We start from the raw sequence: 19685 nt of genomic DNA on the forward strand, positions 1-19685 counted from the left end.
AACCATCTACTGAGTGTATGGGCTTTTAGAATCCCAGCTGTGTATGAGAGAAGCCAAATTCTACCAGTCTCTTACTGCTCCCATTAGTAAAAAGTAAAATTTTTCAAAGTTGAAAGCAGATTTTTTAAAAGTCAAATTTTATTAGGAATGTTTAGCATTGTTTATATATCAAAGTCACTGCTAAAAGTTTCCTTATTAATCTTAGGTAATGAAATAAGGCTGTCCCTTGTATCTAATAGCAAAGTAGTTATAATATGACCTCCTGACCAAAACCACAAAAGTTGGCTTGTTCTATAAGAGAGAAATTCTCAATATTTGCTAAAGTAGTGTTCTTACTATGTATTTGTCTTAATAGTATAAGAAATGTCAGATATTGATTTGTTTCCACTTTTTTGGCTATTAAGAATTATACTACTGTGAGGGGCTGGTTTTGTAGCTCAGTGGTAGAGTGCTTGCCTAGCATGTGTGAGGCACTGGGTTTGATTCTCAGCATCATATATAAATAAATAAAACAAATGTCCATAGACAACTAAAAAAATATTAAAAGAAAAAGAAGAATACTACTGTGAATATCCATATACAATTTTTTATTAATTTATTTTAATTAGGTATATATGACAGCAAAATGCATTTTGATTCATTGTACACAGTTGCCATACAACTTTTCATTTCTCTGGTGGTACAGGATGCAGCACCATGTACAAGTTTCTTTGTGGACAGATGTTTCCATTTTTCTTGGTTGTATACCTGTACCAGTAGAGTTGCTAGATCACATGATAAATATATGTTTAAGGTTCTGGAGAACTACACAGTTTTTCAAAACACCTATTCCATATATAGTGTATGAGGTCTTCAGTTTTTCAATTTCTTCACCAATACTTGTTATATTTTTTCTAACAGCCATCCTAGTGGATATAGAGTGATGTTTCATTGTGGTTTTGATTTGCATTTCTCTAATGAATAGCAATGTTGAAAGCATCATTTTGTGTGCTTGATCATTTTTATGTTTTTGTAGAAATGTTTCTTTTACACATTTTAAAATTGGGCTATTTCTCCTTCTACAAATAAGTCTGTTATTAGATATATGATCTACAAAATTTTCTTCAGTCTGTCAGTTGTCTTCTTTACTTTCTTAATGTTATCTTTTAAAAGTAGAAGTTTCTAGTTTTGATGATGTCCGATTTAGGTACTTTTTTTTTTCTCTTGCTTATGTTTGGGTGTTATATTTAAGAAATATTGCCTAATCTAAGATAATAAAAATATATACTTATATTTTCATCTAGCTTACTTTTTTTAATTAAGAAGTAAAGAAACTTCTAAAGGAAAACATCCTTCATAATCTTGTTATCTAAAAAGTTATTTGTTTTTGCAATACCGTGTCTCCTTGATCAATGTTTGCTTATTTTCATTATTACTATTATTTGTTAAGTAGATGCTTTGTTGTGTTCTGACATATTCTGTTTATATGTAATATTCATAATTTCAGTTTTTAAGACTACATAGTTTATAGCCTTTTTTCCCAAATTTTATTGTATTTTCTTAATAATTAATTTTATTTTTTCCCTGTATATAATATTGGTAGATATAATATTTAAAGATAAATTATAACCTAATTTAAATTTAATGTTTCATATTACTTTCTACTTTAAGTAACAGTATAATTTGTTGAATTTTCCTTTAGGCTTCGGGAGCAGGAAAAAAAAGAAGCAGAAGAAGCTTGTCAAAAGGAAATAGAAGAATGGGAAAGAAAACTTCTAGCTCAAGCAGCACCAACTTCTATGGAGAACATGTGGGAAATTCCAGCCATTGGGCATTTCCTTTGTTTAGCCCAGCAAATTCTAAATTTGCCCGAAATAGTCTTTTATGAATTGGAACGTTGTCTTCTGATGCCTCAGTGTAATGCTTTTCTATCAAAAATAATGACTTCTCTATTAAGTCCTCCCCATCGTAGACCTACCTTACATCGAAGACCTACTTTGCCTTATAGGGCCTGGGAAGCAGCACTGAGACAGAAAGTGCAGCAGTGGTACACTGCTGTAGGACAGACTGAAAATCCTGATAACTGTGCTGAAAAACTTGGGTTGTGTCCTCAGTTTTTTAAAGTTCTTGGAGAAGTTAATCCATTGGAAGAAAAACCTTTTCACGAACTACCTTTCTACCAAAAAGTGTGGTTACTTAAGGGTCTTTGTGACTTTGTTTATGAAACACAAAAAGAAGTTCAAGATGCTGTGCTTGGACAGCCTATACATGAATGCAGAGAAGTTATCCTTGGTTATGATTATTTGGAGAACGCTTATGTACATTTTCCACAGTTCTGTGGTGCAGATGTACGGATTTATAAACAGAGACCTTTTCAGGCCCCAGAATTTCCAGTTCCACCCATTAAAATACAAAGAGTACCTCGAATTAAACTGGAGAAATTCAAGTGTGACTATGTTAGTACAAGTAATGGAGAACATAAGTGTGGTAGAGAAGGCCTGCCTTCTACCTTCAAGAAAGAGCAGGAAATTAATTTTGATCTAGCTTGCTGCCCTGCTAAAATGAACTTTGATAATCATGACATCTCTGTTGAAATGGAAGTAAAGTCCAACTGTGAAATGAGAATTCACAGGCCCTGTGAAATTAAAAAAACTGATTGTTGTAAAGAAAATTTGGAAAAACCAGGGAGTCCAGGGGAAGTTACTGGCTTTGGAGAGCCACTTAGTCCAGGTGAAATAAGATTTATAGAAAATCAGGAAAAATATGGTGAAACTTCCAAAATAAAGACTGAACCCACTCCATTGAAAGAAAATGCTCTAAAATCTTGCCAAATACACATAAATGGAAGTCACATTGATCATCCAGAAATTAACTGCCATAAGGTTGTAAGGGATATTTTATTAGAGCAGTCACTGCAGAGCCACAAGAAACTCAAACTAACTAAAATGAGGGCAAAAAAGAAGAAAAAGAAAAAAAAGAAATTGAAAGACGTTTTGAATGAAAATTTACAGAGAAAGCGTGAAGGTCTTCATTCTCTTGCATTCAAGTCTTATAAACCTGAGATCCAGAATAAGCTATTCATCATCAAAAAGAAAGCAAAACATAAGAAGCACAAATCTGGTAAGCTAACACAGATGGGTAAGAATTACATTTAAGTGTAATTCCAGTTCTTTCAGTTACACATCATGGAAGCTCTGCTTTGCAGAATGAAATGCACATTTGTATTTGTGTGAGGGTCAAGTTTTGTTGTTGTTGTTGTTTTATTTTCCATGATTAGAAAACCCAGAGTCTTAGAAAAGATTTTTATATGCTAACAAAAAAAATTGATATAGTACATTTTAATTTCACTTTGAATTTGAACACATTTGGACTTTATATTTTTACTTTTAAATTTTCATCAGTTTCTCTGCAGTGCTTCCCATTGCTTATAGTAAATGTTTGGGGTTTTTTCCTAGGTTAAGGGCAGTACAAATGTAGTAGGAAAAACACTGCTATCAGAAGATATCATTCCCAGGACTCAGATTCATAACAACTAACAAACTAGGGTAGCCAGACTGTCTTTCTGAGTCTGTTTTTTCCCATATACAGTTTTCAGCATCTGTTTTTTGGTATATAAAAAATACACCAAAAAATATGAACTATAAGAAGGAAATTATATCAATAAGGCATTAAATATATGTGAAAGAATTCATAAATCTTTCATCAAACTTAAATATCCTATATACTTGTCACCAGCATATTTAAACAACAAAAATCATTCTTCAGTGGTTGGTTTCTGTACTCAGTGCTTTTGTTTCTCCTGTTGTCTGTCTTTGAATCAGTTTATGTCTCATCATGAGGACAGACAAAAGCAACTGATCAACTTTATTAACCTTTGTAAAAAGTTGGCTTTATTGGGGAAAAAATAAGAATTGTTTCCCAAAATGACTTGTGGTTCATCAGTATTTGTGGATTTCAGGGGCTTTTTTTCCTTCTCTAAAGTAGCAGAGTTAATTAAAATTTGACAACAGTTTGATACAGAGTTGGCAGATGAGTGAGTGAGCTTTTGTTAGGCTACTATAGTTAGTGCTGTACTGTAGTTACTTAAATCATTAACTATACTTCAGTATATCTTAAAACATGCATATAGTAAAATCATTGGGAAAGAAGTACTATAAAATTTATTACCAAAAATAAGCTTGATTTGTTGGAGTGAAAATTTCAAAGTGTTCCATGTCAACACAGGTGATAAAATGTTAGTGTTTTTTAAAGTAGCTTTCAAAAATAAGCCTTTTAAATTATACAAGTAATCCACTAGATTTTTATAAATTTAGTTTGACCTGATTTGCCAGTTCACTTTGAAATATTAGTCTCTAACACATTAAATAATATTTTAAATTTTGAAATTTTTTAAAAATATAAAAGTTTATAGTATTGTTTTATTAATATCATTGTCACCTTTTGTTAAATGTTTATTATACTGCCATTCATGTATTCAAAGGCAATTATAACTTATGTCAGTGTGTAAGATAGGCTAGATATCTCCTACATATTATAAAAGGCCATAAAAATGCTTATTAAACAATGGGTTAAAATAAATTTATATTGTAAGCAAATAAAATGTTACATTCTTTAAAATCAAAGTTCAGGGTGTTGGGAGAGAAAATTTATGGGCTTTTCATGCTCAGTTATAGACAAGTGAATGAAAATACTCAAAAGGCAAATGTAGCAAATGCTTATATATCCCCTCTGAGCCTGTGTGGTTGGATAGAGAAGGCTTATGTGCATAAAATAGAAGAATCTTATGCACTTGTTTGTATACTTTCATTTTATCCTCAGAGCAAATTTTAGAAAGTCAAGCCCTCAGTGACTAAAATATTTGGATCTGACAAATAGTTTCCCTTGCTCATTAGTATGGGGTGAGCATAGTCCTATTCCCTTTTGTCATCAGATATTAAGTAACTCTTAACTAATATAACAGTATTAAATAAAGTGTTCAAAGAGTAATGATAGTACATTTGTTTTACATAATTTTCAGACCACTTGTCTTTCTGAGGGTTTGCCCTATACACCTTGATTAGGCATTGAGACGTAGTGACCTGTTTTGCAGTCAGTTTAGGACATATATTCTAATCTAATACAGTGTTTCCTTTCTCACAGCCTTTTTAAAAAGTGAGCTCCCACGATCATAGGTGTGAAAAATGTACCTCTTACATATTCACATTGTGTATTAGTACAGGTTCACAGTGCATTTTGAGAATTTCAAAATTTCATTTTGAAATTCAAAAATCTTCAGATTTCACAGGGTACTGTGATGTATATGGTATATTAAATAACATCCCCAGTAGGGCTCTAGTAACCCCCCATAAAATCAAACACAAAATTTCTACAGAAAAAATATATGGATAGCCAGGTTCGGTGGCATACACCTGTAATACCAGCAACTAAGGAGGCTAAAGTGGAAGTATTGCAAATTAGAGGTCTGCCTCTGCAATTTAATGAGACCCTGTCTCAAAATAAAAATAAAAAGAATGGAGGATGTAGCTCAGTAGTAGAGCACCCCTGGATTCAATCCCTAGTACCATACATACACACAAAATATAAATAGACTACATGAAATGAATATTATTGAGAAACCTCATAACAAGTCAGGGAAGATTTTGTTGCTATATAAATTACTTTTAGGATTTTAGATTTCAGAACTTTATGGACTTGAGAATTGTGGTTAAGTGATATTGAACCATTAAGGGTTCTGAACAAAATCTTAAAACTGTTCAGTTTTATTTAACCTTGTATTTTTTTCAAGTTTATTTTAACACAGAGCTTTTTTCAGGTAATAATTACCAAAAGCCCATGTATTCTGTAGAATATACTTTGGGATAAACTGTGTTATCCATGATTGATTTATGAATTTGCGCTTAGAGTGGACTAACCTCTACATGTGATTAATCTGGTCCATAATATGCTGATTACTATAGGCTTTGATTTTTGGAGGTTATCTCTAATTTAGTAAGATGCCCTAGAGTGTTGGGAGATGCTTTTTAATAAAAGGTACAGAAACAGATTAGTTGAAAATGTAGTCTCAGTTTTGCAACTTTTAAGCATTTTAATCTATTTTTCAGAATTAGAGTTTTCTTCTGCTTTTTAAATTTTGAATTGATCTTTAGTCATTTAGGCCTTTTTCTGTTGGAAGCATTATAAAATAAATAGAGATCACTGGAAATAATATAATGTCCATCATCTCCTGCTGTCTCTTATATGATTTATTCAGTGCATTAGGACAAGAAAAATACAGGGGCTGGGGCTGGGGCCCAGTGGTAGAGCGCTTGCCTAACAAGTGGGAGGATCTGGGTTCGATTCTCAGCACTGCATATAAACAAACAAATAAATAAAGGTCCATCAATAACTAATAAAAATATTTTTTAAAAAGAACAAGAAAAATGCAATCTGGTAATTAGAAATTTTTTCTTGGTAACTTATTTACAAATTAAAAATTCCTGAAAAATTTGTTCTTTAAACAAAAGAACAAAAAAGGGAAAAGAAAAGAAAAAAGCCCAAAGTTAAAAGAAAAAAGTTCAGATTCTTTGGTTTTATATTTTCTTATTATAAAAGCATTACATTTTCTTTATAGATCACAGAGACAAGCAAGAATAGCCCTTTCCTTAAATACTCATTTTTTTTAACACTTCCTTAAGGAAATCTCCCATTATCTTCCTATTTAAATTTTCCCTTTTGTGTGTACTTAATAGCACCAGGCAGTTCTCCTTCATTTAATTTACTGTTGTTGCATTTATTTCTAGGTACTTTGATGATTTGGGGTCCTCTATAACATTCTTGAGGACAGAAGGATTATATCTGGCTTTGCATCCCTAGCACTTAGCACAATTGTGTAGGAATCTATTAAATAAATGAACACATATAATATGGTTTGTACAGATAAGGTTAGCCCTTTTTTATGTGTCTTTATATCTTTTTCAAATAGCATTTTGAGTAAAATGCTATTTTTCAGCCTGCTTTGTTCCCACATAACAGTATATCATAAGCAATTTTGTGCAACAAATAGATCTTTGCAGCATCATTTTAAATGACTGCATAGGATTCTGTTTATATTTTGTAGTTCATTGAACCAATGTCATTAGTGGATATTTTGGTCATTTCAATAATATATTTTCATAGACTGCATAGAGCAGGTAAAGTTGGCTAAAATTAATTTGAAATTTTTAAATTTGGAGACTTTGTATAAAACCTGAAAAAATAGACAAATATGATTAAAAATGGATTCACAATGATAAAAGGTTTATGATATTTTAAGTTATTCATCTTCAATAAGTTTGTTTTGGAACATTTTTCCCCTCTCAAATAGTCATTATTTTCAACCAAATGATTTTATAATAGTGCCTCTAAATTGGTTAAAGTAGGTAAGACAATGGTCTTATTCTCTTAGAGTTTAAGAAACTTAAACTAAGGTTCAAAATGGTAAATAGCCTTCTCAATTTAATAATTGTTAAATATAGGTAAAGACAGCATAGTAAAAGATCAAGTAGAAGAAAAATTAATGTATACTGTGATAGTCTGGGGAGATTTTACAGAGAATAAAGTACTTTGAAGAGTAATAGGAATTCAGTAGATAAAAAGATGAACAGCAAGCAAAAGCATTGGTATAATTAAGCAAGGTGTAACTGAAACAATTAGCACAATAAAAATTTTTCATGGAAAAGTTGAGGTTTTAGAAGTTGTTTGAGTAATGAGAGTATGCCATTTGGGGGATATACGTCTATGCATGTGGTGCTATTTTAAATAATTTAATCAAGAGCCTACAGGAGTTTGAACTAATAATATATATCAGGGGGCTGGGGTTATAGCTCAGTGGTAGAGCACTTGCCTAGCATGTTTTTAAAAAAGAACAAGAAGGCACTGGGATCAATACTCAGCACCACATAAAAATAAGGAAAGAGAGAAAATAAAGGTATTGTGTCCATCTACAATTAAAAATATATATATTGAAAAAAAAGAGCTGGGCATGGTGGCACACACCAGTAATCCCAGCAGCTTGGAAGGCTGAGACAGGAGGGTGACTAGTTCAAAGCCTGCCTCAGCAATAGAGAGATGCTAAGCAACTCAGTGGGACCCTGTCTAAATAAAATACAAAAGAGGGCTGGGGATGTGGCTCAGTGGTCAAATGCCTGAGTTCATTCCCCGGTACCCCCCCCCCCAAAAAAAAAAGAAATAAGATACATCAGATGTATAAAAAGCAGTGAGCTACTTAATAGAAAATGAATGAGAAAACAATGCTATTTATATTTGATTATTTCCAGGTCCATATGTGTGAAAAGTTTGTAGTATTCTATATTGATAGCACTTTAGAACCTAACTATGGTTATCTTCATGGAGGAAAACTTTTTGAGTACCAACTGGAGATTCCAAGATATGAGTGAAAGAGTTGGCTATATTCTGTGGCCTTTTATTATTCAAATCCTTCTGTTCCCCCAAAAAAACTAATATAATGCTCACTGTGTACCAAGCACCATAAGCCTTATATAATAGTGCCTTCAAAGCTGGGAATGGAACCACCATTTGACCCAGCTATTCCCCTTCTCGGTCTATTCCCTAAAGACCTAAAAAGAGCATGCTACAGGGACACTGCTACATCGATGTTCATAGCAGCACAATTCACAATAGCAAGACTGTGGAACCAACCTAGATGCCCTTCAATAGATGAATGGATAAAAAAAAAATGTGGCATCTATACACAATGGAGTATTACTCTGCATTAAAAAACGACAAAATCATAGAATTTGGAGGGAAATGGATGGCATTAGAGCAGATTATGCTAAGTGAAGCCAGCCAATCCCTAAAAAACAAATGCCAAATGTCTTCTTTGATATAAGGAGAATAACTAAGAACAGAGTAGGGAAGAAGAGCATGAGAAGAAGATTAACATTAAACAGGGATGAGAGGTGGGAGGGAAAGCGAGAGGGAAGGGAAATTGCATGGAAATGGAAGGAGACCCTCATGGTTATACAAAATTACATACAAGAGGAAGTGAGGGGAAAGGGAAAAATAATACAAGGGGGAGAAATGAATTACAGTAGAGGGGGTAGAGAGAGAAGAGGGGAGGGGAGGGGAGGGGGGATAGTAGAGGATAGGAAAGGCAGCAGAATACAACAGACACTAGTATGGCAATATGTAAATCAATGGAAGTGTAACTGATGTGATTCTGCAATCTGTATACGGGGTAAAAATGGGAGTTCATAACCCACTTGAATCATAACGTGAAATATGATATGTCAAGAACTATGTAATGTTTTGAACAACCAACAATAAAAAAAAGAAAAACTGATATATACTTATTAGAGAAAATCTTGTAAAATGAGTAAAAAGCTAATGAACTAAAAATTCCTCACATATATAAACATAAATTAATCATTCTGGATATCACTGCTCCTATTTTTAGAGATATTTTGAAAAGACAACTTTTTGTGCTGTTTTTATTATTTCAGTTGAACAACAGGACATGTTAGCAAGTTGCTTTGGCTTCTCTCCTTCACATTCTCCTCTATTATTTCTCCCATGCTGAATACTTTTAGAAAAACACAGTGTATGAAAGAATGATTATGTCAGATCTTCAAAAATGACCTCACTAATTAAAAATGCAGATATATATTGTAAGGGATTGGGATTGGGGTCTCTAATAGCTTTATGACTATGGTATGCTTGGTGGCTAGGAAGTTTCTGTGGAAAGACCCATAATGCCTGGCTGCTAGGAAAACTTCTGTGCAAAGACACAGGGTGCCTAGCGGCTATAGTAATGCCCTGCATGAGGAGGCTCTATGCTAGAGTCTTATCAGCCTCAACCATGATCTCAGGCACACAGCTCTTAAGAATAAAGAAACTCTTGTTAGACAACCACAATATTTCACCAAGCTCCACTGTGCCTGAACCTGTCCACATAGCAGTAATTTTAAACAATGTACTTTCTTGAGAGCTACACAAAGCTCCTAACTTTGCATATTGCAACTATAGTATGTAACTGAGGAATAAGCTGCATAATGTTGCTAACTCTGTAATCTGCCTAATGACACATGAACAATAATGTACTATAGATGCCAATGACCTAATATAACCTATTAATAAAAATAAAGCTGGCAGCTTCATTCTGCTCTTCTGCCATTCTGCCTCTTAAAAAAAAAAATAGTGCCTTCAAAAAACTCCAAAAAGTAAATGCTATTATATTCCCATTTTATAGATTTTAAAAGTTGAGGTACAGGGCTGGGGATGTGGCTCAAGCAGTAGCGCGCTCGCCTGGCATGCGTGCGGCCCGGGTTCGATCCTCAGCACCACATACCAACAAAGATGTTGTGTCTGCCGAGAACTAAAAAATAAATATTAAAAATTCTCTCTCTTTAAAAAAAAAAAAAGTTGAGGTACAGAGATTTATTTATTTGTCCAAGCTTACACAGCTAATAAATGGCAGGATTAGGAAAAAAGATCTCACAAGATAATGAAGATGCCATGAAAAAGTATGAAAAGAGGCTGACAGGGCTTGAATGAAGAGATAGAAGATAATGAAGAAGAAGAAATTTAAATCCAGATAAAGAATGATGACTTTTAAATCCATATAAGTAATATGGCTATTTTATCACATTGACAGAAGAAAATTCCATTTTAATAGATATTAAAACAAGTAGCAGAATTTGGCATCTGATTCAATATTTAAGTTAACCGGGAAAATGGGGTGTTAAGGAGTTACTGTATTATGTGATAAGGTTGAAGAATTACCAGTATGATGAAAAATTTGCTCATAGGCAAGAATAACAGAGGGGAAAATCAGCTGTTTTATTGAGATCAAATAGATTAGAAACAGTACATTTCAGAAACTTCTGCAAAATATAAATATTAGCTAAAGGCATGCATGTTAGTAAATAGGGTCAATTATAAACTCCAGTTCTATGGCTTCACATCTCTGGAACTTCTCAGATTCACTATTTAATAATACAAATGTCCTTGGGGTTTTTACTTTTAACAGAAACTAATGTCTTTTTAAACTACTTGCTTATTAATATTTCTAAAATAAAGACACTGAGCAAGTAGTGACTGTGTTGGGATAATTTTAAAACACTGAAAGCTAAATCTAGGAAGGCATTGAAATGGTAGAAGTCTTTGAGTAGCCCCAGAGGCTAAAGAGTGAAGACAGACAACGGAAACCATGTAGAGTCTAGGAATAAAAATGAAAAATAAGAAAGTGAGGAAAGAGAAGTTGAAATGAAGATGATAAGTACCTTCATATCTATAATATGAGACATATTTCTAGATTTTAGAGGACTAAGGTTTTGTGCCTCAGTTATAGTATAAAATATATTTTTATCCATGATTTCTCTCAAGCACCATTTTTTTCTGTTCTAAGAGTAGTGTTTATAAAGCTTTCTTAGATATACTTTTGTAATATTAATTACTAAGTTTTATTATTAAGGTTTATTAATAAGTTTTATGCATTTTCCAAGCACAAGTTGACAATTTTTGCACATTTATGTTTTAAGCTTAAGAATGGTGTGAGACTAAAACTTCATACCTCATACCATTCTTGAAGTTCTTGTATGTTTTAAACTGATCTCTGATTCCAGCACAATCCTAGGTCTGAGAATTATATTAGATTTTAAAAGACCAGGTGACTTAGGGCTGTGGGAATACAAGACCCAGGGTATGATCAAAAAAATTGTAGGGGATTGAAAGCCCACTGGGGGGCAGTATGTAACTTGCCTAGTGTATGTCTTATCCTGAAACAAAAACATATTACCAAATAAAGATTGTGTGATTTTGTAATATTACATGCTTCATTTCAAAAATAATATTTAATAAAAAGTAAACACTGTTTTTTATTTTAAAATGTAGGAAAATTTGAATTCAAATTATTGGGGTTTTATTGAGGATACAGACTTAAGGTATTAAGTACAATGAATATTCAGCTCTTCTATCCCTAGTCAAAAGGAAAACTCTGAAGTCAGTCAGAAGCAGTTTGAATATAGTATTTTACCATCAAAAAGCACAGCTTTGAAGTGAAGACAGATCTAGATCCAAGTATATGTTTCACTGCATATTAACTACAAGTCCTTCATTAATTTCTTTTTTTGTTTATAGTTGGTTTCTTTATCCATGAAAAAAGAGACAATACAATACCTGTTTTGCTATATTGTTATAAAGATTAATTAGATTAGCAAATGCATAGAATCTTGCATGTATGGAGCCTAGTATGTGGTAGGAATTGAATTGGTCAGGAAATGGTAACTAGGATTTTTGTGAAGTAGAATTATATAATGAAAGGAGCTTGGACTTTGGAGTTAGAATTTCTGGCTGTGGTTCATACTTACTGTGTGACACTTGAGAACATTAATTAATCTTTGGTTGTCCCATACTACAATAGGGTGCCTCACCTACCTTGGGTTGCTTTGAGAATTAAATGAGATAATTTATATAAATCACTTTAGTAAGTATCTGACACATAGTTGACTCTCAAAAAATATTAGTCTTCCTACAACCAGTGCTAGGTCATGTTGTAAAATACTGGTAAATAGTGTAAATTGTTTAAAGTCATTGATAAATGTTGTCCTCACTATTAAATGGGAAGATAGATGAAAAGAATTGTGAATAATTATCTTTTTTTTTCCTATCCCCAGACAGGCAAAATTTCTGATAAAAAGTGGTATTCTTGTATTTAAGAATCACTTCTCAGAATTTATTGTGGGCCATATACAAATTGAATAATATGATTTCTATCACCAGTAACTCACAACATAGTAAGGAAGACAAACATTTAAATAGTTTTAATATTCTATGATTAAATGTTACAGTCATTAATTTGTGTAAAAAGTAGAGTAATAGCACAGAGGACATATGAGCAAGAACTACAATAAAGGAGTAAGAAAAAGAATTGAAAAGTTAAAGATTTTCTGCTTAGATTCTTCTCACTAAAGCTAAAACAGAAACAATAACTTATTGATCATTTGCCGTATGAGTAGCAATATTCTAAGCTCTTTGCATGTTGTAACTCGTTTAATTGTCACAGATTAGGTAAAATTATTCCTGTTCTGCAGATAATAACACTGCACAAAGAAATAAAGCAGCTTGCTCAAGGTCATGCAGCCAGTAGGTGGTTATAGCAAATATTCAAACCCATGTAATTTAGTTCCACAACTCAATCTTAAAACCACTGCATAATTATAGAATACTGCCTCCAGTAACTTAATAGTTTTGAAGCATCCTAATGCTTTAGTGGTGAATTGAAATAACTAGCAACTGCTTCAGCTTCTGATCCTACTGAAATAGAGTGGCTGATAGAATGAACTGAGAATTTAGTACCTATGTGACAACAATAAGAAATTCATGGGACTATCAAGCATGACTTTTACTTACAAACAAATACAGAATCAAATAATTTTTTAAAGGTAATTAGAGCTGTACTGCAGGTCAGAGGGGCTACACTGAAGAATTCCTTTCCTTCAAATTGCTATTTTGATTAAGTTTTACTAGGCTTAGGTCAGCAAGTTCATTAAATCTTTTACCATAATTTTTTAAAATGATAAATAAAGATGATGTATACAGAAAAGGCATCCTGACATTCAGATTCACAAATTCCCTTGAGATAGCTTTTTCATAGAGATACCAAGAATTTAATTACTTCTCCCCAAGTATTGCTCTTTTAAGCAACCCATCCATTCACCTATTTTCATACAAGTTTAGTTTTATTATAGGTACAGTGTAAGCACAGAGCAAATAATAGTGATGAGGAAAGAAATATATGTTAGATTACTTTATTTTAAATAAAAGCAAATGTCAAATGACAGCAAGTTAATACTTATTAAAACAAGACAGTAAAATTTAAATTTGTGAATCTCAGCAGATACATACATTTTGAATCAAAAATTGGAAATTATTTAAATTATGGTTCTGTGATATGATTAAAAAGGAATACAGAAAATAGTGCAATTATATTGTTTACTGGAGTTTTATCAATTATCTTGAATAAAATGTTGCAATAAAAACTGAATCTCTCATCTAAGATTGTATCTATTTAGGAAAATAAGAAACTTTAAAATTATGTACAGCAAATTTACTCTGTTTACTCCTTTTCCCTTTTGAAAAAATAACTCTTATGTTTTTTGCCTACAAATGATTATGAGCCAAAATTAACATAGAAGTATCACTTAATTTTTTTGCCCTTGTTAGATTATAAACTCTTGGAGGACAAGGCCTTCATTTTATAATTTCTAATTGTATCCATAAATTATAGTATACTATATCTAGCATTGTTGAATAATTAACAGCAATTTATTAATTGATCTTTGCTAATTGCAAATGTGGAAAAACATACCCAAAAAAGTTTTCTGTGTGTATCCTTTTTTGTTAAGTTAAATGCAAAGAAACAGACTTTAAATGTGTGCTACAAATTGGGTTTCTTTAAGAATATGACATTTATTTTTCCCAATGATTTCTGATTGCACAAATTACTAGGTATACTTTAAAGGGAGATATTTACCTTCTTTTTAAACTGTGGATTGAATACTGCCAAGGGAAGCCCATTAGGTGAATGCAAAGCTTAAAGGAATAGAAAAACCTTTGTTTCTTAAGCTACTGAGGAGATTTTCACATTAGGTTGTCTAGAGACCATAATCTTCAGATATAGTTCTTATTGCAAGTTCCTGAGTGCAGAAGTCATTATTAAAGGTAAGGTTTTTTCCCCGAATGTCATCTCATTTTAAGTTGTGAATGTAGTTAGTAACTGAATAGTAATACTGTGGCTTTTTTTCCTAATCTTATTGCAATAAATTCTGATACTTATATAACACATTGGGAATAGTAATAATTGGTTCTTATATAAACAGGACAGCATTTGTTAATGTGTCTGTTACAGGTAGTTATAGTTTAATGTTTGCTTTTGCTGGGCTTGTTTGATTCATCATTTTTATTTGACTCACTAGCAGCCATCTGTTAGTTATAATTTAACTTTCAAGGCTCTATGTAATTTGGTTTTTGTTAATGAAGTGCTGTAAACAGCATTATGAAGCTTTTCTCTTTTAATCTTGAAAGGAAAAAAATCCATATCTAAAAAAGCAATCACAAAGAAGAGGAAAACTGTCACAAAGTCACCTACTGTACCAGAATTTCAGGTAAATTTTTTAACTTTGTCTCAAATTTTTTGGTTTAATTTTTTGTGTGTCAGTGTTTATATTTTCCTTGAGAGACTGGCTGAATTTCAAGAAATTGTAACATACTTTTAATGAGTATTTCTGACAATGTTTTTTTCTTTGCAAGTACAGATACGTAACCAAGATTTAATCTGCTAGTGTATCATAACTTTTTACCTCTTTTTGTTTCTTGATAGTAAAAAAAAAAAAAAAACCTGTTTTTTAATATGTTAACTTATACTGCGTTTCATAGAAGTAGTTTAATGGAAATATGTGTATATATTTGTATGTGTGCATACAAGTATTTTTTGTCTATGTATGTATTAAGCAGATATGAAAATGAAAGTCAAGAACAAATCATAATTTCTACATGATAATATTGCCTAGATAATCCATTCTCATTTCTTTGGGCAGTATGGAATAGTCTATTTATAAACTTGAAACACAGATGTTTTAATTCTTAGCTGTATATGAGCTTCAGAAAGAATATTGAGTAAAGGTTAAATGAAATGGTCTTTTCTACAAAATAGTGATCATATGTACTGCCATATGAATATGTGAAGAGTTTTTGTTTGTAGCTGGTATTAGGGATAAGCAAAGAATCTTACTTTAGTTACATATGCTTATATTTTCTGTTTTATAGAAAACGTGTTCTTTTCAACAAATGACTTTCTTTGTTGTAGTCTGCCTAATCCATTTCCCAAAGTTTTATAAGTTCATACTTATTACCAAATGTTGAGATGAATTTGTGGGTCTCAAACCAATAAGAAATAAAAATAAAAAAGCAATAACTATGAAAATATTGATAATATTATATGAGTTTATCAGTTATATATATTCAGAAAATGTGGACACATCTATTCTCGGATTTTTTAAAAAATCCTATTTGGGGGAAGTTGCTAACTGGTAAAGATCAAATATTTTTAAATAAACAGTTAAAATAACTTTTTTCCAATTTTTCAAATTTTTTTGATTTTTTGTGGTACTGAGAATTGAACTCACTCATGCTAGGCAAGTTCTCTACCACTGAACTACATCTCCAGCCCTAGGCATGTTTTTAATCTCAGTATTTTAGAATAAACTATTTTAATGACTTTAATGAATATAGTATTTTTAATGTTTGAATGAATTACAAATATTTCTACAGAATCTTATATATAACCTTGGTTCCCAGCCTATTCAATTAAAAATATGATTTTATTGTTTACTTAGAATCCTTTCTATGATCAATTGCCTATAACACTTAATGCTCTCATACTGTATCATTATGCTTGCACTTATGTCATGCTAGCCTTTGCTGTTTCTCCCATTCATGTTTTTCTCAATTCCCCAAAGTATTAATCCTAGAAATATAGGTCTTAGGACACTGCTGGCCCATTTTTATTTTCTCCATTTGTATGTTGGTGTGTAGATGTTTTTACATTTAGTAAGTGACATAGATTGCATAGGCAATATTTTTTTTTATTTCAAATGGCATTTTTTAGTGATGCATGAAATCAGTTCAGTGGATTGCATGACCACACTTTATCTTTTAATCTAACAAAATTAAAATAGAAAAGATATTATCAGTGTATCATGCTTAGTAAGTGTGTCACATGTAAGTAATGTACATACATATAGTTATATTGTTTTATGAAACTTTGGTTTTAGTTATGTATGTGTGCACAGTGACATGCATTATAAAATGTATTTTATTTGATTATAGGTCATAGACAAAAAATGTTTGAAAACCATTCTTTTAAGTGATACTTTTAGTTATTGTTCTTCTACTTATTATTCTCAGAAACTTAAGGTCAAAAGTACAAGTTTTTTCTAGATTGAGCTGTTCAAAATAAATAAAGTCCTCTTCCTGGTTCTTAAGGCTTGGCAGGTAGCTGGGGAAGGTATGTGTATTTGACTGGCAGACTGGCTGGCTGGCTGGCTGGCTGGCTGGCAAGCTGAGGTGGGGAATAGTCTCATGAGAACAAGATATCTTATGCCAAATTTACAGTATAAATGCCATGGTATTACTCATTAAGAAAATTTGGTAACTGTCTCCTATAGGAACAGGTCAGTTGCTTCAAATAAACACATGAATAGGAGATGGCATTAGTCATAGTAAACTTTGCAGATTACAAAACTTTTGTCCTTCTACGCTGGGTATGGTAGTACACGCCTGTAATCCCAGCATCTCAGGAGGCTGAGGCAGGAGGATATGAGTTCAAAGCCAGCCTCAGCAAAAGCAAGGCACTAAGTAACTTAGTGAGACCCTGTCTCTAAATAAAATACAAAATAGGGGTGAGGATGTGACTCAGTGGTGGAGTGCCCCTGAGTTCAATCCCTGGTACCAAAAACAATAACAAAAAAAAATATTTTGTCTTCATGTTAGAATATCAGTTATTATCAATAAAGAAGTGAATTTATTGCCTTCTCAAAAGCTCTAGTAATATGATATTCAAAACCTCAGATTATACAAATGACTTATTTAGCTGAGTTATTTTAAATATCTTGTTTCTAGTATTAAATATAAAAATACAGAAATATTTAACATTTTCTTCATATTTTCCATCGTCTAATTTTTTTTTTTCCATTCTGGTGTTGGGGATGAAACCCATGGCTTTGCATATACTAAGTGAGCTTTCTACCAGTGTATAGCCCCTGTTATCTAAAATATATTCAGCTTATTGCTGAAAATAATGAAACTGTTGGTGAATATTAAATATTAAATCCCTTTTGAAAATTCGACCTATTTGCCAAAGACTGGTCTTCTTTGAATTGGCAGAAAATATAATTAGACACAAGGGATGAAATTGTGAAGTTTATTTTTAAATACTATTACAAAAGTGAAACGTGGCTGAGGTCAGTCCATCTGTAATCTTGTCTATTGGGAGGGCTGAGGGAGAAGGATCATAAGTAAAAGGTTAGCTTGGGCTACTTAGCAAGACCCTGTCTCAAAAAAAAAAAAAAAAAGGCTGGGGATGTAGCTTAGTAGTATTGTTGCTTGCCTAGCATGTGCAAGACCCTGGGTTAAATCCCAGTACAACCACCACCACCACCACTCCTCAAAATAAGTGAAACCTGTTTTGACCTCATTTTGAAAGTGTTTTTGTTGGCTTTTTAAAAGCTAAAAATCAAACTTGCCTCCTTATTTGCTTTAGGAAGAATTCATGTTTGAAATTCCTGTTTTTCTATCCTCCAGAAACTGATGGGTACCAGTAATCTGCATGTGGTTAAACACATTGATTCTTGAACTAGGCTATTCAAGTTTGAATGCCAGCTCTACAGTGTACCTACTGACTCAAACCTTGAATAAGTTAGTTAACCTCTGTGATTCCAATTCCTCATCTGTACAGAGGGGTATAATACCTTCATAGTATTGTTGTGAAGATTAAATTATATAGTTTACTATTTTAGCTATTCTTATTATTTATTTTTTCAAATAAGCATGCTAGATGCTTCTGATGAAAAATGTTGTATTACAAGTTGGAAAATCAATTAAGAATTGGCTTAAGAACATCTGTTATTGACCCTAGCACTTTTTCCAGCTAACGACCTTGAATTAAATCTAAGTTTTGGTCTTTAAGATTAATTTAAACAATTTTTAAAAACCAAATAATATATTTGACCACATAGTAAAAACTTATGCTTATCCTTACTTCAGTATTATGATAAATTGGGTTTTTATAGCAAATTAACAGAGAATGATTTTGTTACATTGACTATATTATGTATTTGTTAACAGTTTCTAACATAAGACCATTACACTGAAATTTAAATGTCAGTTTTCCTAATAAATTTGTTTTTACCCCAAAATTCTTTTCTTGTAATCAGTCTGTTTAGTATTTGAAAAATCTAGTATGAATTCTTTTGTATGTAATTATTACAAAATGTCATAGAAAGTATTTTTGAAACTTAGTGTCATAGAAAGTATTTTTGAAACAGTGTATCAAGCCCCAATAAGCTTCCAATTTTTAAAATACAGTGCATTGAAAAAAACATCAGCTTTTGTTTGTGTGCTGGGTATTGAACTGAGCTACATATTCAGCCCAAAACATCAATTTTTAATTATGTGGTAGTAAAAAGTGTTTTGTTAACTTGTTTGTTAACAAGTTTCATGCCACAATGATATCCTTATTTGCAGGTTTTGATGTACTCGTTGTTGCTGGTATGGTGATCTTAAGAAATATTCTCCTGTTTGCATAGTTTTTGTTTTGTTTTGTTTTTGTTCATTGGTTTGGTTTTTGTTTGTTGTTGTTTTGGTTTTTTATTTGTTTTTTTTCGGTTTGGTACTGGGAATTGAACCCAGAGGTGCTTTTCCTATAGCTTTGGTCCCCTTGCCCACTCCCCTCCCACCTTTTTGAAACAGTCTTTTTAAGTTCCCCAGGCTGGCCACAAACTTGCCATCCTCATACCTCAGCCTCCCAAGTCACTGAGATTACAGGTGTACACCACCATGCCCTAGCTTGTCTGGATAGTTTTTATTTATTTATTTATTATTATTTTTTTATTGGTTGCTCAAAACATTACAATGCTCTTGACATATCATATTTCATACATTTGAGTCAAGTG

General features: G+C 32.1%; 1 protein-coding gene across 4 annotated transcripts in view; it reads left to right on the forward strand.

The window, feature by feature from the left end:
* Window positions 1-19685, forward strand: part of BRD10 (bromodomain containing 10) — a 90235-nt gene that overhangs the window by 41139 nt on the left and 29411 nt on the right. For all 4 annotated transcript variants that reach the window (XM_081282048.1, XM_081282046.1, XM_081282047.1 and 1 more), the window contains 2 exons: window positions 1682-3099; window positions 15040-15119. In XM_081282048.1, the coding sequence (XP_081138174.1) occupies window positions 1682-3099; window positions 15040-15119 (1498 nt within the window). The remainder of the gene's footprint in view (window positions 1-1681; window positions 3100-15039; window positions 15120-19685) is intronic.

This window comes from Spermophilus citellus (genome assembly GCF_964194105.1).
Source record: "Spermophilus citellus genome assembly, chromosome: 2".
In the NCBI taxonomy this organism is placed as follows: Eukaryota; Metazoa; Chordata; class Mammalia; order Rodentia; family Sciuridae; genus Spermophilus; species Spermophilus citellus.